General features: G+C 40.1%; 1 protein-coding gene across 2 annotated transcripts in view; it reads left to right on the forward strand.

Moving 5' to 3' along the window:
• The window catches only part of LOC133648449 (heat shock factor protein 2-like), a 28483-nt gene extending 8263 nt beyond the window's left edge, over positions 1 to 20220 (forward strand). For both annotated transcript variants that reach the window (XM_062044548.1, XM_062044549.1), the window contains exons 3-12: positions 2441 to 2568; positions 3066 to 3190; positions 5858 to 5933; positions 6020 to 6081; positions 6157 to 6235; positions 10757 to 10854; positions 11751 to 12017; positions 14338 to 14440; positions 16213 to 16279; positions 19151 to 20220. In XM_062044548.1, the coding sequence (XP_061900532.1) occupies positions 2441 to 2568; positions 3066 to 3190; positions 5858 to 5933; positions 6020 to 6081; positions 6157 to 6235; positions 10757 to 10854; positions 11751 to 12017; positions 14338 to 14440; positions 16213 to 16279; positions 19151 to 19431 (1286 nt within the window). In that variant the 3' untranslated portion in view covers positions 19432 to 20220. The remainder of the gene's footprint in view (positions 1 to 2440; positions 2569 to 3065; positions 3191 to 5857; positions 5934 to 6019; positions 6082 to 6156; positions 6236 to 10756; positions 10855 to 11750; positions 12018 to 14337; positions 14441 to 16212; positions 16280 to 19150) is intronic.
• The last annotated feature ends 7284 nt before the right edge of the window (positions 20221 to 27504 follow it).

Raw genomic sequence — 27504 nt, forward strand, 5'->3', positions numbered from 1 at the left:
TGTTTTAATGACCAAGCTTTTATTGTTTTAAATATTGGTTTGCTCTGTAGCACTTCAAGATGTATTCACCGTAAATGAAAAGTCCCTAACAAATAAAATCTGTTCAGTCGTCCTTAAACGCACCGTTAAAACACCTCAGTTCAATTCCCATTAGTATAGAACATGTACTGTGTCCTAAGATTGTACAGCTTTTATGTTCAATGTGCACAATTAAATAGCGTTGTTACTCTGACAGCAAAGTGGTTATATATGTTTAGATTGGGGGTATGTTGTTTCTTATGGGGAAAGACGTTAATGTCACTTGTTGTCATGTTATCATTTAAGCTAGCGATCTGGCACCAGTCAGTGAGTTTATCAAAGTGCAGTTATCAATCACGATTTTCCGATTATTAATTTAAAACGGTGATACTAATCGTCAGAATTTTTACAGTGGTTATTATTAATACGTATTAAAATAGTTTAGTCCCTAATGCACATGCATGCTAAAATCCGCCGCTGTTGCTTTCTCTAATAAAAGACGCAGTCAAAGGCAGCTTGGCCTGTAGGAGAACTTCGTCACGTAAAATAAGACCACCCAAAAATGGCACTCTCAGAAAGTGGTTTAAAAATGTCTGTGAAACAAAATGTATGCACAATTTCATGTTATGTCAACCATAAGGGAAGGGTTTTAAATGTAGGAAACGCATAATATGACCTCGTTAATTAAAAAAAAAATTGTTTTAATTCTCACGTCTTAAGTAATACTTGAAATAACTGTCAACCCTCCCGTTTCCGCCAGGAAACTCTCATAGTTGCACTTTTTTTCCCGGCATCTTCCCTTTCCTGTTATTTTTCCTTGAATGTGTTTCATTAGTTGCGAAAAAACAATTTTCTTCATGGTACTGCCAATGTGCATGTACAGTACATAAGGGATAATGCACTCATGGACAACGATGTGTAAAAACCTGATTTTAATCTTTTACATGAGTAGAATCGGTAGAGTTGATAAGGCTATACTATTGTATTTTGTTAATTTACATACATGTTTTACACTACCTACAACTTATTAAAGCATGACAATTACAATTATTAGGATGTTGTATATTTGTGTAAAGATATAACTTACTCAGCGTTATTTATTTTGAAATTGCCGTTTTGTGGGCGGTCTTATTTACGCGCTTCCACTTTGACTGTCTTCTTCCCATCATCTTTGTTATAGTTTTTAGTGGTTCCTTATGGAATGTACTGACAGATATAGGTTTCGTACTATACGCTACTTTGTATTTGAAATAGCAACAGCGGCGGATGCGTGTGCGCGTACGAGCCAGTCTGCCCCACAACAAGAGGATAGAGAAAAATAAGTGTATTTACTTCAACATCTGACTATAATGGCGGACTTGGGCAAAGCTCTTCGGATAAAACTTTACTATATATGGAGATATCCGCTGACGTAACTAGCGACAAATACATCATTAGCTACTCAAAATTTAAACGGTTATTTCGAAGCAAGTATGAAGTAAGTAAAGATTGTTAAATAAATATCTCCACCATGCCACCAGGGTTTGATTTCACATTTTCAGGACTTGGGGAAATCCTAAATGGACACAAATAGGTGCCAACAGGCAAGAACAGTTGGTTTTGATAATAGGACCCCAGTAAGTTGTGATTTATAAAATTATTTTAATGAGATTGTCTCGGTTTTAAATAAGGGTCAAGATGTATATCAGAATTCTTCTTCTTTGTACTTTGTAAACACTTTGAGTTTGAACAGTTTCCTTAATTGAATCATTTTAGTACATAGTACATATTCTTTGCTCTATCCAATCCATAATTTACCTCAACATAATACTGATATGCTAAAGGTTGTTGTTGTTGTACTCACACACAAATGGTACGTGCTCAAATGCAGCTGAATGATTCTTAGACCATGAGAAACTTAAGTATCTAGACTGATGAGGTAAAGATTGAACTTTTTGGCGTAAATTTTTAGTCGTCATGTTGGGAAGAAACCATGCTAAGCTCATCGCCTAAACACCTCTACAGTGAAGCATGGTAGTGGCAGGAACTAGGCTACTAGTCAGGATAGATGGAAATATTAAGATTAAAGATACCAATGATTGTCACACACACACACTAGATGTGGTGAAATTTGTCCTCTGCATTTGACCCATCCCCTTGGGGAGCAGTGGGCAGCAGCGGCGCCGCGCCCGGGAATCATTTTGGTGACTTAACCCCCAACTCCAGCCTGTGTTGCTGAGTGCCAAGCAGGGAGGTTATGGGTCCCATTTTTATAGTCTTTGGTATGACTCGGCTGGGATGAATGCAGAAATGTACAGACACATCCCGGATGAAAACCGTTTTATAAATTGTCTTTAGAGCTGCAATGTACAGTGTTTGTTGTACTGATACTGACAACCCACACCAGGACTGTAAGTGATTGTACATATCATAACTCATTCAGATGGATTCCGTAAAGTGATGCACCCCGAGCAAGGCATCGTGAAGCAGGAGAGAGATGTTCCTGTGGAATTTCAGCACACTTATTTCAAACAAGGACAGGATGACCTGCTGGAGAATATCAAGAGGAAGGTAAATTCTCAACTATCGTATTATTCAAATACCCTCGCCTTCAAATATTGCAGCTCCACCACATTGTGGATTTTTGTTGTTTTGTTATTTTTAAGCATATTCTACAACATTTCTTCCTTAAATTTAGCATTTTTCAAGCATTATAATGGATAAATGTATTAAAAATATCAATACTACAGTAGTATTAATTAGACCAAACCAATCAGAGCACACTGTTCAGTATTGTGGGCAATAATTGACACAGTCCCAAGCAGTATTACTAAATTGGATTAAAAGAGTGTTAAGGTGACTAAAGGGTGTTATTTCATATCTAGAGGGCTCTGATAATGTCAAACATTTATTTAGAAGGTATTAAACAGTTTCCATGCTCTTGTTAATAAAATATTCCATTTATAATGAATGATTCTTAGTTCATGGAAATTCATTTTTCATGGTCATGTCCAGAACCGGTTGACAGTGATAAATGAGGGATTACACCATACAATTCTGTCTTCCAGGTTTCCAGCACTCGGCCTGAGGACAATAAGATCCGACAAGGAGACCTGTCGAAGATCCTGGCTAGTGTTCAGAGTGTTCACAGCAAGCAGGAAAACATTGATGTCAGGTTGGCAACACTGAAAAGGTTGGTGCAGCCTACCGCACGAAAGATTGCAAACCCAAACACAGATGTTTAGTGTTTCTCCTGGGTTTAGAGTATTTTTAGAGTGCGGATGCACATACTTACCTGACGTAGCTGCGATTGCTTTACAATTACATTTGGACCATTAATTGATACGCTGACACAAATGACTGTGCTGTAGTGCAGTCTCTCCTCCACGGTTGTGTTTAACAAACTTTCCTAATAGAAAGACTCAGTTCATCCACTCAGTCAAAATTAAGACGTTATTAAAAGATTGTGATTGTTCCTCCACATGTGATACAGAGAACAGATAATACATTTTAAAAGTGAACATGTACACTACCGTTCAAAAGTTTGGGGTCACATTGAAATGTCCTTATTTTTGAAGGAAAAGCACTGTACTTTTCAATGAAGATAACTTTAAACTAGTCTTAACTTTAAAGAAATACACTCTATACATTGCTAATGTGGTAAATAACTATTCTAGCTGCAAATGTCTGGTTTTTGGTGCAATATCTACATAGGTGTATAGAGGCCCATTTCCAGCAACTATCACTCCAGTGTTCTAATGGTACAATGTGTTTGCTCATTGGCTCAGAAGGCTAATTGATGATTAGAAAACCCTTGTGCAATCATGTTCACACATCTGAAAACAGTTTAGCTCGTTACAGAAGCTACAAAACTGACCTTCCTTTGAGCAGATTGAGTTTCTGGAGCATCACATTTGTGGGGTCAATTAAACGCTCAAAATGGCCAGAAAAATAACTTTCATCTGAAACTCGACAGTCTATTCTTGTTGTTAGAAATGAAGGCTATTCCACAAAATTGTTTGGGTCACCCCAAACTTTTGAACGGTAGTGTATATACAGAAATGTCATGCAAATAAGCTAATGCTACTTAGCTAGTTGCATGAAAACTTATTGAAGACCATGTAAGGATTAAATACATCAATGTTAAAATGGATTCTAAAAGGCGCAGGCAGTCAGTGAAGTGAAGCTAAAACAGAAGTGATGTGCTCCCTTTTACTAAGTTGTGACAATTAAAATGTGTGCTGTAGACGGGAGAATAAGGACTGGCTAACTCAAATAAATTATTGATGTATATTTCTATGCTTGCTATACTCTAAATATATTATCAGTTAAATCATTTTCAGTCCAACTGCTATTTTAGTTCTGGCGTACATGGCGTAGGGCTGCATCTAACAATGATTTCTTAAATCGAATAATCTTCCAGTTATTTTAACGATTCATTCAGATTTAAATTCCTTTTGTCCCTAAACATTTTTTAGTTTAGTGGTACAACACATTTTAGAAATTAATTTCCCAAAATACACCAACAATTTTCTTGTTGTCTAGGAACTTTAAATGCATGTTGTTTTGTCAGATTTCAAAAGTTAATTACTTTTAGAATTCCTCTGCCATTCTGGGGATCCGCCTCTTAATGCTGCTTAATGCCAGGTTTTTTTTCTTCCAGTAGATAGTGTTAAAATAATGTATAGTCGCCTTGTGGCATGGTGTAGTGGTTAGAGCGGCCGTGCCAGAAACCTGAGGGTTGCAGGATCGCTCCCCGCCTCTTGACATCCAAATCGCTGCCGTTGTGTCCTTGGGCAGGACACTTCACCCTTGCCCCCAGTGCCGCTCACACTGGTAAATGAATGATGGGTGGTGGGTGGTGGTCGGAGGGGCCGTAGGCGCAAACTGGCAGCCACGCTTCCGTCAGTCTACCCCAGGGCAGCTGTGGCTACGAAAGTAGCTTACCACCAGGCGTGAATGAATGATGGGTTCTCACTTCTCTGACTTCGCTTTGTGTGTCTAGAAAAGCGCTATATAAATCTAATCCATTATTATTATACATGTTGTGATTGATAGTCTATTTTCATTTTTCTTTGTGGGCCTTTAAAATGCTAAATAGAGTACCCAGAAAGTAAGCAGGCTTATCTGCGTGAGAATGTCGTCCCTCTCCACATCGCACTTTGAAGTTTGTGGCTGCGCTGTATCGCTGATTTTTTTTCTAAGCATATTCCATGTATTTCCGTCTAAATTAAGCATTTATAAGCTTAAAAAGGGCTAAATGAACTATAAATATTAATACTACACTACAGTAATATTGGCCACTGAATGAAACCAAACCAATCAATTTTGCAGCTAAGCTTTAGGCAGCATTGCTATATTGGAATAAGCAAGTGTAAATGGGACTACAGGGGGTGGGTTTTATTTCATGTCTAAAGGACTTTTAATAGGGGGGACTATTTAGAAGGCCATTAACAGGTTTTTAATGCTCGAAAAATTAAAGTATTCCATTTAGAAATGATAATTCCTTCTTTGCGAAAATCATTGACCATTGTCGGGCCCAGAACCAATTAGCAGTGATAAACTAAGGTTTACTGTACTATTAATATGGGCAACACATAGTACAGAATAATAAAATCATCTATGTAGGTAGAAATATCACCTCTTACAATATCAAACATCTTTGACAGTCAAAGCATGATTGTGACAATCAACATTTTGTTCTAAACACTGCAACGGTGTTGCTGTGAAAAGTCCTTAGTAATTTGCTGTTCAGATTTTTCTATCACAATGTCACAAGACCTTTTTTCCCCACTCAAAAGGTTTGTTTTCTACTGTGGCAGTTCAATTTAAATTAAAGCTTACTCACCGTTTGGTTTAGGGAGAATGAAGCACTGTGGACAGAGATCTCTGATATGAGACAGAAGTATGCGCATCAGCAGCAACTCATCAAGAAGGTACGTTTGGCTCCATTATTGCACCATACTGGTCTCTGATTTAAGGGCACCACTGATGGGGGGGGTTCACCTTTTCACTGTTTCAGCTGATACATTTTATCGTCACATTGGTACAGAACAACCACATCCTGAATTTAAAGCGCAAAAGGTGAGTGTTGGCATTTTTTAGATGGATTGTTTTTTTTATACTGTAAACGCTGACATGTAATGTTCTTTTTGGCAGGCCAATTCTTATGAACAGCAATGGAAAGAAGCCCAAATATTTTCACGAGATCTATGATGACAAAGTATGTGTGGAACAGGTCAGTAAACAGAACATAGGACTGGTGACATACCTAAATGGCATATTAGCTTGGTGTGTAGGTGGCAGTACCTTTAATGAACTTCATGAATTGTGTGAATTATCTTTATATAGAGCTCTTCTCTAGTGACTCAAAGCGCTTTACATTGTGAAACCCATTATGTAAGTTAGATTTAAACTAGAGATGTCCGATAATATAGGACTGCCGATATTATCGGCCGATAAATGCTTTAAAATGTAATAAGTGAAATTGTCGGTATCTGTTACAAAAAGTAAAATGTATGACTTTTTAAAACGCCGCTGTACGGAGTGGTACACGGACATAGGGAGAAGTACAGAGCAGTTGCGTCTCCCAGTCATACTTGCCAATCCTCCCGATTTTCCCGGGAGACTCCCGAATTTCAGTGCCCCTCCCGAAAATCTCCCGGGGCAACCATTCTCCCGACTTCCACCCGGACAACAATATTGGGGGCGTGCCTTAAAGGCACTGCCTTTGCTTGCCGGCCCAGTCACATAATATCTACAGCTTTTCACACACAAGCGAATGCAACGCATACTTGGTCAACAGCCATACAGGTCACACTGAGGGTGACCGTGTAAACAACTTTAACACTGTTACAAATATGCGCCACACAGTGAACCCACACCAAACAAGAATGACAAACACATTTCGGGAGAACATCCGCACCGTAACACAACAGAACAAATACCCAGAACCCCTTGCAGCACTAGCTCTTCCCCGCCCACCTCAATCTCCTCATGCTCTCTTAGGGAGAGCATGTCCCAAATTCCAAGCTGCTGTTTTGAGGCATGTTAAAAAAAATAATGCACTTTGTGACTTCAATAATAAATATGGCAGTGCCATGTTGGCATTTTTTTCCATAACTTGAGTTGATTTATTTTGGAAAACCTTGTTACATTGTTTAATGCATCCAGCGGGGCATCACAACAAAATTTGGCTTAATAATGTGTTAATTCCACGACTGTATATATCAATATCGGTTGATATCGGAATCAGTAATTAAGTGTTGGACAATATCGGAATATCGCATATCGGCAAAAAAGCCATTATCGGACATCTCTAATTAAAACCAGTGTGGGTGGCACTGAAAGCAGGTGGTTGAAGTATCTTGCCCGAGGACACAACGGCAGTGACTAGGATGGTGGAAGCGGGGATCAAACCTAGAACCCTCACGTTGCTGGCACGTCCGCTCTACCAACCGAGCCACACCACCACATAAATTGGGACCTCAATTCATGAACTTAATCGGTTCTTGAACATAATTCACAAGCCGAAAAGTTCTTATTGTTAAGCAGAGTTCTCCATAAGAATCATTGTAAACACAATTGATTGTAGCCTCAACAAAAGTCCCTATTTTAGAACATCTTTTTCCATCTCATCACAATTAAGGACTTGCTGCGGAACAGGCTAACTAGCTAAAAGGCTAGCTCAAAGCGCTTATCTAGCAACTCAAAGCTCTACAACAAGACTGTGAGAGTTTGGACACATTTAAAGCATGTCTGATCCCACAAAGTGTTCTCTAAAACAGGCTGACAGCTTTGACCGGCGCAAGGTACAACGATTGTGGAAATAAACACTTCATTAGTGCCGCTCGTGTTCGAAGCGCTTTGAAATGGCCGCAACCATTTGCACAGGAAGTGATGTCATCAAAGCGGCAGCACCCGATGGCTTCAAGCAGCATGCTAAATGAATAAAGCGCTCGTACGCCGAGACATTGTTCGCACACAGAGGCATATTTGGCGCGATGTAAACGTTCCTAAACTGAAAAGGACGCAAAGAGAGGCGTTGGTAAATCGAGGTTACACTTTACAACGAAGAAAATACTGTAAGTATTTGCTACCCTAAAGATTTAGTAAGTTTACCTTCTTACTAGGGTTGTACGGTATACTGGTATTAGTATAGTACCGCGATACCAATGAATCATATTCGGTACTATACCGCCTCATAAAGTACCGGTCCACTACCTGTCGACGGCTAGCTAGCTAGCGGCTAATGTCTCTCCGCAGTGTTTTAACTGCTTCAAAACCACTACTCCTAGTCTCCATGGAGACATATCAAGTTCGTTTGTCAAGTATCAACTAATTAGGATGAGTCATTGCTATACATGCTTCACTACACACCTCAGCACACTAGAGTCATGATAATAGTTGTATTAAAATTTGTCTATAAGACAAGGTTACATCATGTCGGATTATTGACCATTATGACGATTAACTTAACTTTGAATGCACTAATTACATGTGAATGAAGGCCATACTTACTCAACAGCCATACATGTTACACTAAGGGTAGCCGTATGAACAACGCCAACACTGTCATAAATATGTGCCATATTGTGAAACAACAATGACAAACACATATTGGGAGAATATTTGCACCACAACACAAACACTACAGAACAAATTCCCTGCAGCATCATTTCTTCCGGGACGCTACAATATAAACAAACGCCATTGGTGGATCTAACATCTAACATCCACTGTAATGATTTCAGTACAGGAACGTATCTAGTCGATACTACTATGATTACTTTAATATTTTTTAGCATCACAAAATCTTCTTTCATTTTTATTTTATTTATATTATGTTTATAAACTCAAGAAATATGTCCCTGGATACATGAGGAGTTTGAATATGACCAATGTCTGATCCTGTAACTACTTGGTATCGGATTGATACCTAAATTTGTGGTATCATCCTAAACTAATGTAAAGTATCTAACAGAAGAATAAGTGATTATTACATTTTAACAGAAGTGTAGATAGAACATGTTGAAACAGAAAATAAGCAGATAATAACAGTAAATGAACAAGTAGATTAATAATTCATTTTCTACCACTTGTCTTTAATAATGTTGACAAAATAATAGAATCAATCAATGTTTATTTATATAGCCCTAAATCACAAGTGCCTCAAAGGGCTGCACAAGCCACAACAACATCCTCGGTACAGAGCCCACATACGGGCAAGGAAAAACTCACCCCAGTGGGACGTCGATGTGAATGACTATGAGAAACCTTGGAGAGGACCGCATATGTGGGTAAAACCCCCCCCCCCCCTAGGGGAGACCGAAAGCAATGGATGTCGAGTGGGTCTGACATAATATTGTGAAAGTCCAGTCCACAGTGGATCCAACATATCAGCGAAAGTCCAGTCCATAGTGGGGCCAGCAGGAAACAGTCCCGAGCGGAGATGGGTCAGCAGCGCAGAGATGTCCCCAACCGATGCACAGGCTAGCGGTCCACCCCGGGTCCTGACTCTGGACAGCCAGCACTTCATCCATGGCCACCGGACCTGTGCAACTCCCCCTCCACAAGGGAGAGGGGAGCAGAGGAGAAAAGAAAAGAAACGGCAGATCAACTGGTCTAAAAAGGGGGTCTATTTAAAGGCTAGAGTATACAAATGAGTTTTAAGATGGGACTTAAATGCTTCTACTGAGGTAGCATCTTTGTTACCGGTAGGGCATTCCAGAGTACTGGAGCCCGAATAGAAAATGCTCTATAGCCCGCAGACTTTTTTTGGGCTCTAGGAATCACTAATAAGCCGGAGTTCTTTGAACGCAGATTTCTTGCCGGGACATATGGTACAATACAATCGGCAAGATAGGATGGAGCTAGACAGTGTAGTATTTTATACGTAAGTAGTAAAACCTTAAAGTCACATCTTAAAGGAAACCAGTGCAGGTGAGCCAGTATAGGCCTAATATGATCAAACTTTTTAGAATGATAAATGACAATATGTTACTGCATATGTCAGCAGCTAAATTAGGAGCCATTTTGGCTTACTTACTACTAAAAGACAAGTTGTCTTGTATGTTCACTATTTTATTTAAGGACAAACTTGCTATAAGAAACATATGTTTAATTTACCCTAAGATTGTTTGTTTAAATAAAGCCAATAATGAATTTTTTTGTGGTTCCTTTTTTATTTAGAAAAGTACCGAAAAGCACCAAATAAATTTTTGTACCGGTACCAAAATATTGGTATCGGGACAACACCACTTCTTACAAAGATATGAACGGTGTGTCATTTTTTATGTTTTAACAGAGATGTAATTTAAAAACTAGGGGTGAAGCGAGCTCTTGTCTTGCAGACAGTACGCAATTTTTATTGTTTTTATTGCGATATCAGATATGCAGAAGACCTCACAAAGCTCCTCAAAAAAGACATACAGTGAGTGGTACCTCAATTTACGAGCTCAGTTGGCTCTAGAACTCAAAACACTCGTATGTTGAGCTTTTTAAAAAAAAAAAAACTGTCTAGTCATGGTAATAAAAACTTTAAAAATAACTGTCTAGTGTACAATTGATAATGATGAAAGATTATATCTATCTGCGATTGATTTTGAGTTAACTATGAACAAAATGCAATTCATTGCGATTAAATATTTTAATCATTTGACAGCCCAAACATTTTTGTTAGATTACCGAGTTGTATCGTTAATTTGTATGCTTGAGATTTTTATTAGTCAAGTTTCTTCACTCTGAGTTTTCTTTTTAGTCACCTGTCAATAGTGTGAAAGATGATGTCGTCATCTGTGACCTGACAGAGAATGAAGCAGAAGTCACAGACTGGTCACCCAGACCCAACGAGCCAGGGTGAGTCATTGGCTTGGCACGTTAATAACCGTGACTGTAAGAACATACAATTTCAATTCTAGGGTGTCTTCAATGTGTCATTTTGGTGTAGCGGTTTAAACAGCTGACTTATTGGAGGAAGGTGAAGGAAGGATCAATGTCTTCATCACCATCCCAACAGTTTGGGTTCAAGTAGCTGAGCTACTGCTTTGTAGTGGAGTGAGAACATGCATTGTTTCACAGGACTACAATGTATTTGTGGTGGTATGGGGGCTATCGAAAAAGTTGGTAGATTTATTGCTTGATGCTTTGTTAAAAGAATACAGGTATATAGAGGTGTCTGCATACTTGCTCAATATAGCTACTTAATCAGTAAGTCGGCAACACTGAAACCCTCCTGCTACCTCATCCTTTTCTCTGGCAGCCTTGGAGCCTCATTTACAAAACTGTGCATGCACTATATCCCAAAACATTGCCTACTGACTCAGAAAAATCACACCTGCAGGGAATTGTGCGCACAAGAGCTCCACCCCAGTGTCCTCCCATGACTCATACAATGTTCCTATAAATCAGGGGTTATTTGGACTTTAACAAAAGTACAATATAGCCACGTTTAGAGTATACCTATTGTATTTGAACTTGGTCAAATATATGCATATTTTAGATATGTGGTTATGAGCTTTATTTCATGGTGTCATCAAGCATTGCTGATTCTTCTGTCTGAAAAACTTGCCGTGGTCTGTACGCATGGTTGAAAGAGTGCAAAAATGTTTCTATAACTTTTAACGTTTGCGGTGAAAATTGCATACAGACAGTTGACCACTGCTGATGCAACTTTTTGTGTACCAATGTGTTAAAATGCAGAGTTACAATGCAGGTCCCTAACTGCACTAAGATGCTGTTTTACACTTCCTCAGTGATGTAGAAATAGTTGAAGTGGATGTGGACCCCTACCCAGTGCTGGCAGTTGACACAGAGGCCAGCACAACATGCACTGAAGATGTCAAAGAGGCGGACGTCTTGGAGCAGCCAAAGAACAGCATGTGTGACAGCAGCAGACCAACAAGCAGCATTCTACAGCTCAATAAACCTTCAGGCAAGAGTTTTGAAGACCCTGTCAAGATTATGGACTCCATACTAAACGAGAATAACGCCATTTCACAGAACATCAACCTGCTTGGCAAGTAAGTATATAGCCACACAGGGTATAATTTTTTCCAAAAACATATTCAAACTGTTGGATAGCAAGGTTGACTTCTTCTTGACTTCCTTTTTTATTTGTCATTTAAATTTGAACTTTACAGCACAGATAAGAACAAAATGTCGTTACATAAGCTCATAGCAGTGCAGGATTTAAAAAAAAAAAAAAAGCAATAAGGTGCATATATAAATAAATAATTAAATATATACACTACCGTCCAAAAGTTTGGGGTCACATTGAAATGTCCTTATTTTTGAAGGAAAAGCACTGTACTTTTCAATGAAGATAACTTTAAACTAGTCTTAACTTTAAAGAAATACACTCTATACATTGCTAATGTGGTAAATGACTATTCTAGCTGCAAATGTCTGGTTTTTGGTGCAATATCTACATAGGTGCATAGAGGCCCATTTCCAGAAACTATCACTCCAGTGTTCTAATGGTACAATGTGTATGCTCATTGGCTCAGAAGGCTAATTGATGATTAGAAAACCCTTGTGCAATCATGTTCATACATCTGAAAACAGTTTAGCTCGTTACAGAAGCTACAAAACTGACCTTCCTTTGAGCAGATTGACTTTCTGGAGCATCACATTTGTGGGGTCAATTAAACGCTCAAAATGGCCAGAAAAAGAGAACTTTCATCTGAAACTCGACAGTCTATTCTTGTTCTTGAAGGCTATTCCACAAAATTGTTTGGGTGACCCCAAACTTTTGAACGGTAGTGTGTGTATATATATATATATATATATATATATATATATATATATATATATATATATATATATATATATATATATATATATATATATAAATAAATACATTACTGTACAGATAAATATATTGCACTTTTTCACATGCGTCCACGTTTATGGATGTATGTTATATTGTCTTTTTTTATTCCAGCGAGTTAATCCATTTTGGGGAGAGTTGAGGGGATAATTTAATTATGATGCGTTTAAGAGTCTTACGGCCAGACGGAAGAAGCTGTTGCAGAACCTGGAGGTTCTGCTACGGAGGCTGCGGAACCTCTTTCTAGAGTCCAGCAGTGAAAACAGTCCTTGGTGGGGGTGGGAGGAGTCTTTGCAGATTTTCTGAGCCCTGGTCAGGCAGCGGCTTTTTGCGATCTCCTGAATAGGAGGAAGGGGAGTCCTGATGATCTTTTCCGCCGTCCTCACCACTCTCTGGAGAGACTTCCAGTCTGAGGCATTGCAGGCTCCAGACAGAGATGCTGTTGGTCAGTAGGCTCTCTATAGTGCCTCTGTAGAATGTGGTGAGAATGGGGGGAGGTAGCTGTGCTCTTTTCATCCGACGCAAAAAGTGCATGCGCTGTCAAGAAGGCGGCGCCCTGACGGGCTGCGGCTTGCAGACGCTCATGGTACAAATGGATAGCAAGGTTAAAGCATATGTTAAAATTCACAAGTCGGCTATAACAAGTCTGATCCCTAATATGCTCATGTCCACTCCGTGTGTACTAAAGTTGCATTGTGTTGCCTGGGCAACCTCATTAACTTTCCACTAGTCTATGTTGCAAATGTATATGATATTACCATTTTTAATTTTTTTTTTTTCATCGACAATAGTTGCACCACACGGTGCTCCATTTGCTGGTAATGTAAATAGAAAGTGGTTTGATGGCTCTATCTGCAGGGGCGATGCTGCAGGTATTAGTCCAGCAGAGCGTGAGGTCCGACAAGTCAATTCACTCGACAGTTTCCAGTAATATGCTTTGATGAGATGTGTAACTGCCTGTTTTTTAATTGTGTAAAAGTGAATTTAAAGTGTTTAGACCTATAATATTCTTCACACAATTATTAGTTAAAAAATGGGCATATTTACGGATTTTTATTGTTTGCGTTTTTACGCCTATTGCTGGGGGTCTTGGAACATAACCCTGCAAATAACTGTCAGTTTTCATTTGTAATTACCAGTAATGTGGCCTCAATCAATTGCACCCACGACAACTATTATTTACTGTGAAGTGGTTCAATCCATTTAGCCTCCATTGCTTCAAGAATGTCACATACTTCCCGATTTGACATCGATAAGATTAACCTTCCAAATTATGGGCCGGATCCCTTTAGGCCCTTGAGGTGTAGGATAATTTGATAGATGATGGATTCCTGCAGGAAGTATCAGTCAGGAACTTGACCTGTTTTGTGTGAACTCTCAATGTAATTGTTAGTGTGGTACAGAGACAACTGCAGCTTCTGTGCTTGTCTCCTAACGAGCAAGTTTATTTGGAAATGTCTGAGCTTATGCCTATTTATACCGCTGCCACTCACAATGTTGTTTGTGATCAGGATGGAGCTGATGGACTATCTGGAGAGCATTGAGTGGAGCATGGAGGATTTTCAGGCCATGCTTTATGGAAAACCATTAGGCATCGATATCGATGCCTTAGAGGTAAATTAAAATGACCCAAAAAAAACCCTACATACATGGTTTTTGGAAAGTATTTTATGTTACAGCCTTATTTAAAATTGGAATACATTCTTTTTTTCCCCCCTCACAGTACTACACACCACACCCCAGATGATGAATAATTTCCACAATGTTACACGGTCACTGTTTAGCAGTCTTGATTTATTGTTTTGGTTATAAGTAGAGATGTCCGATAATTTCTTTTTTGCCGATATCCGATATTGTCCAACTCTTAATTACGGATTCCGATATCAACCGATACCGATATATACGGTCGTGGAATTAACACATTATTATGCTTAATTTTGTTGGGATGCCCCGCTGGATGTATTAAACAATGTAACAGGGTTTTCCAAAATAAGAGAACAACTTCAACTCAAGTTATGGAAAAAAGTGCCAACATGGCACTGCCATATTTATTATTGAAGTCACAAAGTGTATTATTTTTTTTAACATGCCTCAAAACAGCAGCTTGGAATTTGGGACATACTCTCCCTGAGATAATCCTGATACCCACTACAACTATGGGAAATACTATATTTTGACTTTCACAAAGTGCATTATTTCTTTTTTTTTTTTAAACATGCCTCAAAACAACAGCTACAAAAACAATGAAGGCACACAGCTTCAGTCCAGAGTATACTAGAGTAATAAAGTAAACAATAACATAGTCCTCCTTTAGTGCAAGACTGCCTGGCATACTGTACAACAGGAAATTATAACTGGGCTCAATCTGCCCTGCTCTAACGTATTTGTATGAGTAACAAAAATGTGCTGCAAGATAGTGGTGAGTGCTTGAAGTGGCCTACCAGTCAGCCAGAGCTTCTGAAATGCTGCGTTGAGACAGGGCACCTTTGTTCACTGCAAGCAGACTAGCCACACCACACTCCACCGTAGTTTTTGCCATATTGCGTGCGTTGTCCCTGACCACAACGTGGGCTTTGCGTGCGTTGTCCCTGACCACAACGTGGGCTTTGCGTGCGTTGTCCCTGACCACAACGTGGGCTTTCGCCCTGGGGTAGTTTTTTTTGTATTTTTGTTTTTTCTCGACGGAGTCATTAAGCGACAACTGTGTGGTACTACTTTTTTTCGGTGTTTGCTTTTCATGCATCTTCCGCTTGTATTCATCGTGTATCTCCTTATGATTCTTGAAGAGGTGGGAGATCAAATTGCTCGTATTAAAGGAAGACGTCTTGGTTCCTCCTCGCATAACCAACTTTTTGCAGTCATTGCAAATTGCCAGTTTTTTATCCGTCAGACACACTTTAAAATAATCCCTAACCATGTCGTTAGTCAGTCACCGAGCGAGCTCGCTTGTTAGCCACGGCTACAGCACCGGCAACAACACACTCTTCTTGTTGTTATGCTCCGCTCGCGGCGGTTTGATGAGGTCATCAAGCGTCGCCAGTAAACCTCTAATGCTGCAGTCGTCAAGTCCTGTGTTGTGTGTGTGGGAGAGGGGATAGGGGAGACGCATCTGCTCTGTACTTCCCCCTACGTCCGTGTTTTACCGGATATGTACCGCTCCTTACAGCTGCATTTTAAAAAGTCATTAATTTTACTTTTTGAAGCAGATACCGATAATTTCCGATATTACATTTTAAAGCATTTATCGGCCGATAATATCGGCAGGCCGATATCGGACATCTCTAGTTATAAGTAAAGAAAGAAGGAACAAATATTTGAACTTGAATTTTTTGAATTTAAAAGATGTTCACTAAGAAGTTGATGAAATTTTAATTGTCTGTTTTCAGGAAACCGTGTCCTCAAAAGAAAGCCCAGCACAACTAAGCAGATGTAGGCAGCGAGAAGACAACACAGGCAAGTGGAGCTCCTTACATTCCAGCACACATGGTCCTCAACACAAATCACTTTTACTTCAAACGCAGTCATTATATGAAAACTTGAACTCTGTTGGCGTTTTGTAATCCCAGTTTAACTTTGGTAACAGACACACAGGTGGAAAGTTAACATCATATTAGCAAAACAAAAAAACAACCATACTGTATATTCACATGTTTGTGTGAAAACAAGGTAATTTACAGTGAAGGAAATAAGTACTGGATTTTCCAGACTAGTGCGCACTGGTATGTATACTGCACCCACCAAACAAGATTTTGTAAATGTTTATTTACATATCTTGATTGTTTGCAAATGGTGCCTGTAAAACGACTGAACAAAACAGAAGTCATCGCCATGGACCCACTCGCTGCGAAAGTTGGCTCTCCAAACAGCTAAACAGACTCAATAACTCCACGGTGACATTTTGGTGATTTACAAAACTTTAATAAAATTCTACCCAAACATTTAATAAAGTCAAGTACAAATAAAGCAACAAGAGAAGTATCCAACACTTACCTTTTGTAAAGTAAATCTGTATGCATATAAGGGCATAAACAACATGATTTGCCTGTGTGGCTGGACAGGACAGATTTTAAAAAATATATATATTTTTTTTTTTTATTGATTAAGAATTGATTAAGAATCGTGATTACCGTAATTTCCGGACTATAAGCCGCACCTGACTATAAGCCGCACCAGCTAAATTTAGGGGAACATACAGATTGCTCCATATATAAGCCGCACCCGACTATAAGCCGCAGGGTTTTGATGTGTAATTACCGTAGTATATAGGGGTTCCTGCTACCACGGAGGGGATTGTCGGGACAGAGATGACTGTTTGGGAACGCAAAGCGTCCCATTTATTAACAATAAATCTTTCAATCATTCAATCAAACTTTCACATCTTTGACATGGCGAACAGCATTCGTGCAGAGTACAAATAATACAACGGTGCAAAGTAATACAAAGTGCTCACCTGTACGTTATCAAAATAACCAGCCTACCGGTATATGAAAAGTCAGTCTTTAATCATTGTGTCATCGTCTTCCTCCTGCGTACTAAAACCACCGAAATCCTCTTCGTCGGTGTCGGAGAAGAACAGGCCGTAAATAAGCCGCACCCTTGTATAAGCCGCAGGGACCAGAACGAGGGGAAAAAGTAGCGGCTTATAGTCCGGAAATTACGGTAATTAGAAAATCAACAATTTTGACACCCCTACAATATATCACTATCTATATTTCTCACAATTACAAAATAATTTGAATAAAAATGGTGTTTTGGTAGAAATGAGTTTACTGCCGTTTACAGTTGTGTCATACACAAAAAGGCAGCTGTCGCGTCTGCACATTATATACCCAAAAGTAGTCCCAAGCAACAAATTGCTGTCATGTTGTTATGTTAGAATATACATTGTGTTTTTGTGGAGCGGAACTTGCATCAGCACCCATCTGGCAGCCGTGCCAGTTGCAGTTTTAACTAGGGATGATGTTTGATAAGAAATTATGGAGTTCGAGCCTATTATCGAATCCTCTTATCGAACCGATTCCTTATCGATTCTCTTATCGAGTCCAGATAGGTTGTTGTATATGGAAAAAAACACACAATAATTGGTTTAACAAAAGCTCACTTTTATTATATAAGAAAACAATTTAATCTAATAAATATTGACTGTTACCCCCCTAAAAAAAAATTAAAAAATAAATAAATATTGACTGTTGTTACCCAAAGTATATTAAGTGGGATTTTTCAGAAAAACAAATATATACAGTAACACAGAAACAACCTGTCTCTGTGATCACTATTGGTGTAAAAATAATACTATAGTGTTAAATAAAATCAGTCCCTTGGGCACAAAACTGAAAATAATATAGCTCTCCAAAAAGTGCACTTCTGCTGCTATTTGACATAACTGTTTGTTATGATGCTTTGACATTTTTGGACTTTATTTCTTTATTGAAAGAACATTCTATGAAGAGAAAAGTTGTTTGCAAATGTGGTTACAATGCTAAAAAATGAAAAGTTAAAGCTAAAAAAAGAAATACACTTTATTGAGTTAACATTATTTCTTTATAGGATAGATAGATGTGATGTTATGTTATGAGCTAGGGAATATAACAACTACACTACCCAGCATGCAACGGGAGTGACGAGCATGCGTGGTAGCCCCGAAAAGTGTTGTTGCATGTCGTCACGTAAGAATGAGGTTATGAGCACGCTGTGAAAGTAAACGTCAAGAACTAAGCCAACACGCCTCGTCTGCATTATTTATAATTAGACAGACAACACATATACAGTGTGATTTTGTTTTGTTTACAAGGAAAGAAAAACAAAAGTTAAAAAAGGGAGATGTGTTGTGTATATATATGTATGTGCTGCGGTTGCTTTAAGAACGTTGCGACAGCTGCCGTAAAGGAGGTGCGTTGCTAGCCTGGTTGCTATGTTTCCGGTTGGTCGTAAAAGTGTTCGTCATGTGTTTGTACCCTGCTCAAATCTCTCAGTAAAGTTATTCATTGGATTATACCTTTTGTTTTGAACTTCATTACACCTTGGAGCGCTTTTTCCCGTCTATTTTTTTTCCTGCTTTCGCTATCTGCGCCTAATGACTGAGCTACGTGACGTCATTTCTTGTGATGTCACACGGAGCATTTCTGGTCGGGACGGGATTCGTTCCGAGGGATTCGAATAAAGAACCAACTCTTTTTCTTTACTATAGTGGTCTCGATAACGGGTACCGGTTCTCAAAAAGGGATTCGAGTCCGAGAACTCGGTTCTTTTCTTATCGAACAACCGGGAAAACCGGTTTCGAGTATCATCCCTAGTTTTAACATCATCCTTGCTGTATTCTTGTAGACAAGCAGGTGATCCAGTACACATCCTCCCCCCTGCTAGCCTTCCTGGATGGCTGTGTCCCGCCTGCTGAGGTGCCCTCTACTTCGGCGGACTCCATCGAGTCGGAACTCCCCTCGGAGCTGCTGGACGGCAGCGTGGAATCCCAGCCGCCGGGCCGCAGTTCCTTTATCCGCCTGGAGCCCCTGACGGAAGCCGAGGCGAGCCAGGAGACCCTTTTCTACTTGTGTGAACTGAGTCCCAGCAGGCCTGAATCAGACCCTGCTGAGCTGGACGGCATGTGAGTGAAGTGGCCATACTTGATCCTCTGCTGGTTGTTCTAACTTGAACCCAAAGTGCATCGTTTTATGGTGAATGTCGAATTCGACTGAGGGAAATAAGTGTTTCATCCCAAAGTTTGACAGTAGTGATGCTGTTGTTGGTTCATATTCAAAATTTCTCTGCAAGAGAACACATCCATGTTGTCATGCGACCACATCACGTTCTCCTTGTCTATGAATGTTCTCATCATCCAGGTGGTTGTCATCTCGGGGCATTAAATCGATCGCAACTGGACTGTTTGGTTTGTTTTAGACGTTTCGCTGCTCATAGACTTAGACATTCTCCTGGTGGTCCGTGAAAATAAAGCCACCATGAAACGATGCATGCAAGGATTCAACTTAGAGGTCCTGCAGATCACATGCTTTTTTTCCCAAGGTAAATCTCCATGACCTGAAATGAAAGTATGACACGTCCCTCCATTCCAGTACTGCATGTTTACTAAACATGATGAAAATGGCATCCTAGCTACAAAGTCACATGGAGTAGCAACTTTTGTGATCTGAAAAGGGAATCATTTCTGCTGGTTTTGATATGCTTTCTGTTGCTGTGCAGTTATGTTAAATTGCCTCGTCCACAAGTTGAGTCACGCCGTCCTAAATAGACTGTAAATACTTCTTCACTATACTGTACAAGTATTTAAGATTTTGTTTCCATTGTCTTTCTTCCACATGTGTTGTTTGTGACATCCTGTAGGTTTGCTTCCTCACATTATGAACAAAGCTGACTGTCAATATAAATATAAAAGAAAAACACACTACTCTCTTTTCTCAATTCGGACTCAAGCAAAATATACACAAAAAAACCCAAGTCCTGGGGGGAAAAAAAATTCATTCAATTTCTACAGTTTATCCATCTTTAATTTAAGACCACAGATTAGGCAAGTTGATTCATAGAACACAATTCACACACTATGCAACTCAAAGTGCTTTACAGAAAAGTACAAGAGTGAACAAATAGAATAATCATAATTCAAATTAAAATCAAAGAGTGTTGATAAAATATGTTCACTTGACATATGCATGATTTGGTTTTCAGCCTGACTTTGAACATTGCCAATGTTGAGGCCTGTCTCACATCTGGAAAACTATTCCAGATTTTAGGAGCATAAAACTGAAACGCAGCCTCACCATGTTTAGTCCTGACTCGGCACCAGCAGGAGACCACTGCCTGAGGTTCGCAGAGTCCGGGATGATACATATAGTTCGAACATGTCAGATGTACTTTGGCTCAAGACCATGAAAAGACTTGAACACAAGTAGACATGTTTAAAGTCTATTCTCTTAGCAGCAGTGACATAAACTCTGGACTAATATGGTTGTATTTCCTTGTTTTAGTCTTGACTCGAGCAGCAGGATTTTGGTTGTACTGCAGCTGCTTTCCAGTTTGTTTGGAGAGCCAAGTGAGAAGGCCGTTCCAGTAGTCTAAAAATGCTGGACACAAAGGCATGGAGGAGTCTTTCTAAGTCTAGTTTAGACACTATTCCTTTGATTTGATCAATGCTTTTCAGGTGGTAAAACGCTGCTGATGTTATTGACTTAATGTGGCTGTTCAAGTCTGAGTCCATTATTACCCCTAGATTTCTAACCTTTATTAGATTTCAGTTAGAGGGTCTCAAGGTGACTAATACTGTATTTTCCGGACCATAGGGCGCACTGGATTATAAGGCGCACTGCCGATGAATGGTCCATTTTTTTAATCTTTTTTTCATATATAGGGCGCATTAAAGGAGTCATTTTTTTTCTAAATGTAAAACACTTCCTTGTGGTCTACATAACATGTAATGGTGGTTTTTTCGTCAAAATTTTGCATAGATTATGTTTTACAGATCATCTTCAAGCCGCTTTCTGACAGTCTCTTCGGGATGCGCCCTTTTGTGGGCGGTCTTATTTACGTGGCTCACCTTCAGCAGCGTCTTCTCCCCGTCATCTTTGTTGTAGCGGTGTAGCGTGCAAGGACGGGAGTGGAAGAAGTGTCAAAAGATGGAGTTAACTGTTTTAATGACATTAAGACTTTACTCAAATCAATAACGGAGCTACATCTCCTCATCCGGAAAGAACAACGCCGGAAGTGTGTCCCATGAAAAACTGTCCGACCGGAACTCTCTAATATCTAAAGTTCCTTGGGTGAATAATGTAAACTCACTACACCGGTATGTTTTAGCGCTTTCATGGCGAGTTTACTGACCGATATAAGAACTTTACACTACTTTCTATTAGAAATGGCAACAGTGGAGGATGAATGTCTGATAACAAGAAGATAGAGAAAATGAAGAAGCTTTCGACTACGGCATCGATTTTTCAGGACTCATGCAGAGCCCAAGTACAGATCAGCAGGTACCAGAAGGTAAGAAATGTTGCTTTTGCATAATATTGTGAAACAAAACACCAGATAATGTCTTACCTTATACACACACCATAATAATACTCGTATGTTTAATGCGCCGACAATCCATCAAGCGGTGCGGCTTCATAGCTTACCAAAGTCGTAATAAAACATTTTGATAGGTTTTTGAGCGCCGTGTGTATGTTCTATATTTTCAATGGAACATTTAAAAATGTTGGTGTTTACTTGAGACATATTGCCATCATAGTGCGACCTACACTTATCTCTTATGTGTGACTGCCATCTACTGGTCACACTGTTTTCACTGCTGTACTCTAGAAAGAGGTTCCGCAGCCTCTGTAGCAGAACCTCCAGGTTCTGCAACTGCTTCTTCCCTCAGGCCGTAAGACCCTTGAACGCATCATAATAATCCCCTCGATTCCCCCGAAAATGGATTAACTCGCTGGAATATAAAGACAATATAACATACACCCATAAACATGGATGCATATGCAAAAGTGCTGTACAGTAATCTATTTATTTATATCTGCACCTTAATGCTCTTTTATCCTGCACTACCATGAGCTAATGCAACAAAATTTAGTTCTAATCTGTACTGTAAAGTTCAAATTTGAATGACAATAAAAGGAAGTGTAAATCTAATCATGTACCAAATAAAATAGCTTTGAGGTGGGTAAGCTCAACCAAACGTATTCCTTACATTAGGCGCACCAGGTTATAAGGCGCATTGTCGATTTTTGATTTTTAGTGGGTTTTATAGTCGGGAAAATACGGTAATAGTTTCTCTGATTTCAATGATTTCAGTTTTGTCTGAGAGCAGCTTAAAAGACTTGCGGGGACTTGCGGATGGTGCCTCCTGCGAGTGTGGGGACCCAATCCAGACAGTAGAGCACATAGTCACTAGTTGCCCCAAACACCGGCCACCGAATGGCGAACAAGGTCTGATTGACCTGGACGATGACACGTTGACCTGGCTCGCCTCAACAGAGCTGAAAGTCTAAAGACACACGACAGAAGAAGAAGAAGCTTAAAGACAATTTTTTTTGCATCCTCACACTGATCTCTTCCATGCAGAGACAAAGTGATTCAACAGGCAGACGTCCACCTGCCGCCAGTAACACGTAGATCTCAGTGTCATCTGCACAGTTCTGACAGGGCACGTTGAAGCTGTGTATTACCTGGCCTAGTGGCAGGTACACATAGGGGCTCCCAAAATCGAGCCCTGAGGAACCCCACAGGTCAGTCATTTGGTCAGAGACACAGTTACCAATTTCAACAAAGTATGTCCTGTGATCGAAATAGGACTTGAACCAGTTAACCGAACCAGATATTCCCACCCAGTTTTCTAACCTCTGTAATAAAATAGTATGATCAACAGCAAGGCTCAGTTTCAGCAGAACCAAGACTGAGACTTTCCCTGCATCTGTCTTCAGGCGGATATCACTTGTCACCTTGATCAGCGCAGTAGTCGGGCCTGAAGCCTGATTGGAAAATATCAAACACATTGTTAAATAGGAGAAAGTCACTAAGCTGTTGTTGGTATACCACTTTTACTAGGACTTGGACCAAAAATGGCAGGTTTGATATGGGCCAACAGTTCTTCAGTACCGTGGCATGAAGACTAGTCTTCTTTAAGAGAGGCTTCATGACAGCAGTTTTTAAGGTTTTTGGAAATGTTCCAGTCTGAAGTGAGAAGTTAACTAGATGAGAGGATTGTTCTAACAAACTGCTCAGCACACACACACTTAATCAATCAAAGTTTACTTATATAGCCCTAAATCACGAGTGTCTCAAAGGGCTGCACAAGCCACAACGACATCCTCGGCTCAGATCCCATATCAGGGCAAGAAAAAACTCAACCCAATGGGATGATGATGAGAAACCTTGAAAGGGGACCGCAGATGTGGAGACCCCGCCCCCCGGGCGACCGGTGCAATGGAAGTTGAGTGGATCTTGCATAATATTGTGAGAGTCCAGTCCATAGTGGATCTAACATAATATTGTGAGTCCAGTCCATAGTGGATCTAACATAATAGTGTGAGAGTCCAGTCCATAGTGGATCTAACATAATAGTGGGAGAGTCCAGTCCATAGTGGATTTAACATAATAGTGTCAGAGTCCACTCCATAGTGGATCTAACATAATAGCGTGAGACTCCAGTCCATAGTGGATCTAGCATAATAGTGTGAGTCCAGTCCATAGTGGATCTAACATAATAGCGTGAGACTCCAGTCCATAGTGGATCCAACATAATATTGTGAGAGTCCATTGGACTAGTGGATCTAACATAATAGTGCGAGAGTCCAGTCCATAGTGGATCTAACATAACAGTGCGAGAGTCCAGTCCATAGTGGATCTAACATAATAGCGTGAGAGTCCAGTCCATAGTGGATCCAACATAATATTGTGAGAGTCCAGTCCATAGTGGATCTAACATAATAGCGTGAGAGTCCAGTCCATAGTGGATCTAACATAATATTGAGAGTCCAGTCCATAGTGGATCCAACATAATATTGTGAGAGTCCAGTCCATAGTGGATCTAACATAATAGTGTGAGAGTCCAGTGCATAGTGGGGCCAGCAGAAGATCATCCTGAGTGGAGACAGGTCAGCAGCTCAGAGACGTCCCCAACTGATGCACAGATGAGTGGTCCACCCTGGGTCTTTACTTTGGACAGCTAGTGACTCATCTGTGGTCACCGAATCTGTGCCCCCCTCTCCTCAGAGCAGAAAAGAAACGGCAGATCAACTGGTCTAAAAGGGGGGTCTATTTAAAGGCTAGCGTATACAAATGACTTTTAAGATGGGACTTAAATGCTTCTTAGGTAGCATCATCTCTTTAGAAATTTAGTGGGGATCTCATCATACACAAAGTTTTAAATCCACGAATACTGATTTAAAATCCACATCAATAATTATTTTAAATGCACAAATAATATTTTTAAGTACATTGTAAATCCACACTGATGGGCCCAAATGTGCCGAGGTGACCTCAACCTCAAAGTGACAGAAAAACATGATACAACCTGCCCTACCATGTGGTTCTACCAGGTTGGCAAAATACAAATACACATGTATGGCGGCGCATTGCTATGCAGCGGCTTGCTAACGCTCTTGGGAGTGTAGAGCGATTTGGCAAAAAACACCCGTCATTTCTGTCAATTTCATGGCTGGCTCAAAGCGTGAACACTCTGTGATCACATACGACCGACAGACAATTCTGGATGTGGATGGATCGGGTCGTTATAGACTGAAAGATGCATGTACGGTGGACCTCCTCGCTAGCATGGGAATACTTCGTGGGCTACATCGAGCGGCCTTTGTAGCAGCGGAGTCAAGTGCTAGCGGTGACCGCCAATGGAGACGACGTAAGCGGTGTGAGCGGAAGCAGAAACGGGGATGCCGAGCGGGGCTAACAACAAAGGGAAAAGCTAACCAAAGAAGCGTGGAGTCTCCGGGTAAGAAGCCATTTAAACTAGAACTAGCCGGCGCCAGGCTGGATAATCCCTGCACACATAGCAATTCTCTTAGAATAAAACAAGTCACATAATGTTTTTTCTTTTGTGACCGTGTCAGAGGCAGACATGCAATCTACTGAGGTGGCTAACTATGATGCGTTCAGTTTATCGCAACATCTAGCAAACAATCGGACAATTCCCGTCGTATCAATTCCTAGATATGGTCGAAACTATTTAAAGTGCACTACGCATAATAAACGCAACATTATTAATATTTCTACTTCAGGTAATTTCAACAAACAATCCTCAAAACAGCCCACTACCTATAATATGGGCTTTTTAAACATAAGATCATTATCTTCCAAAACGTTATTAGTTAATGAAGTCATTAGAGACAACAAACTTGACGTCGTTGGTCTCGCCGAGACCTGGCTCAAACCAGACGATTTTTTTGCGCTAAATGAGGCATCTCCTCCTAACTATACCAATACACATGTTGCCCGACCTCTTAAAAGGGGAGGGGGTGTCGCACTAATATACAATGAAAACTATAATTTTACACCTAACCTAAATAATAAATATAACTCGTTTAAGGTGCTCACTTTGAGGTTTGTCACACCGCTGCCTCTCCACCTGGCTGTTATCTACCGCCCCCCTGGGCCCTATTCGGACTTCATCAGTGAATTCTCAGTTTGTTGCTGATCTAGTGACGCACGCCGACAATATAATCATAATGGGGGACTTTAATATCCATATGAATACCCCATCGGACCCTCCATGCGTGGCGCTCCAGACTATAATTGATAGCTGTGGTCTTACACAAATAATAAATGAACCCACGCATCGCAACGGTAATACGATAGATCTAGTGCTTGTCAGGGGTGTCACCACCTCTAAAGTTACGATACTCCCGTACACTAAAGTAATGTCCGATCATTACCTAATAAAATTCGAAGTTCTGACTCATTGTCAACAAACTAATAATAATAATAATAACTACTATAGCAGCCGCAACATTAATGCTGCCACAACGACGACTCTTACTGACCTACTGCCTTCGGTAATGGCACCATTCCCAAATTATGTGGGCTCTATTGATAACCTCACTAACAACTTTAACGACGCCCTGCGCGACACCATTGATAGTGTAGCACCGCTAAAGCTAAAAAGGGCCCCTAAAAGGCGTACCCCATGGTTTACAGAAGAAACTAAAGCCCAAAAATTATCATGTAGAAAGCTGGAACGCAAATGGCGTGCGACTAAACTTGAGGTTTTCCATCAAGCATGGTGTGATAGTTTAATAACTTATAAACGCATGCTTACCTCAGCTAAAGCTAAATATTACTCAAATCTCATCCACCTCAACAAAAATGATCCTAAATTTTTGTTTAGTACAGTAGCATCGCTAACCCAACAAGGGACTCCTCCCAGTAGCTCCACCCACTCAGCAGATGACTTTATGAATTTCTTTAATAAGAAAATTGAAGTCATTAGAAAAGAGATTAAAGACAATGCATCTCAGCTACAACTGGGTTCTATTAACACAGATACGACTGTATATACGACGGACACTGCCCTCCAAAATAGTTTCTCTCTCTTTGATGAAATAACATTGGAGGAATTGTCAAAATGTGTAAATGGGACAAAACAAACAACATGTTTACTTGACCCAATTCCTGGGAAACTTATCAAGGAACTGTTTGTATTATTAGGTCCATCAGTGTTAAATATTATAAACTTATCACTTTCCTCTGGCACTGTTCCCCGAGCATTCAAAAAAGCGGTTATTCATCCTCTACTCAAAAGACCTAACCTCGATCCTGATCTCTTGGTAAACTACCGGCCGGTGTCCCACCTTCCGTTTATCTCGAAAATCCTCGAAAAAATTGTCGCCCAGCAGCTAAATGAACACTTAGCGTCTAACAATCTCTGTGAACCTTTTCAATCCGGTTTCAGGGCAAATCACTCTACGGAGACAGCCCTCGCAAAAATGACTAATGATCTATTGCTAACGATGGATTCAGATGCTTCATCTATGTTGCTGCTTCTTGATCTTAGCGCCGCTTTCGATACTGTAACGTTGATCATAATATTTTATTAGAGCGTATCAAAACGCGTATTGGGATGACAGACTTAGCCTTGTCTTGGTTTAACTCTTATCTTACTGACAGGATGCAGTGTGTCTCCCATAACAATGTGACCTCGGACTATGTTAAGGTAACGTGCGGAGTTCCCC

The sequence above is a fragment of the Entelurus aequoreus genome, linkage group LG04 (assembly GCF_033978785.1).
Source record: "Entelurus aequoreus isolate RoL-2023_Sb linkage group LG04, RoL_Eaeq_v1.1, whole genome shotgun sequence".
Taxonomy (NCBI): domain Eukaryota; kingdom Metazoa; phylum Chordata; class Actinopteri; order Syngnathiformes; family Syngnathidae; genus Entelurus; species Entelurus aequoreus.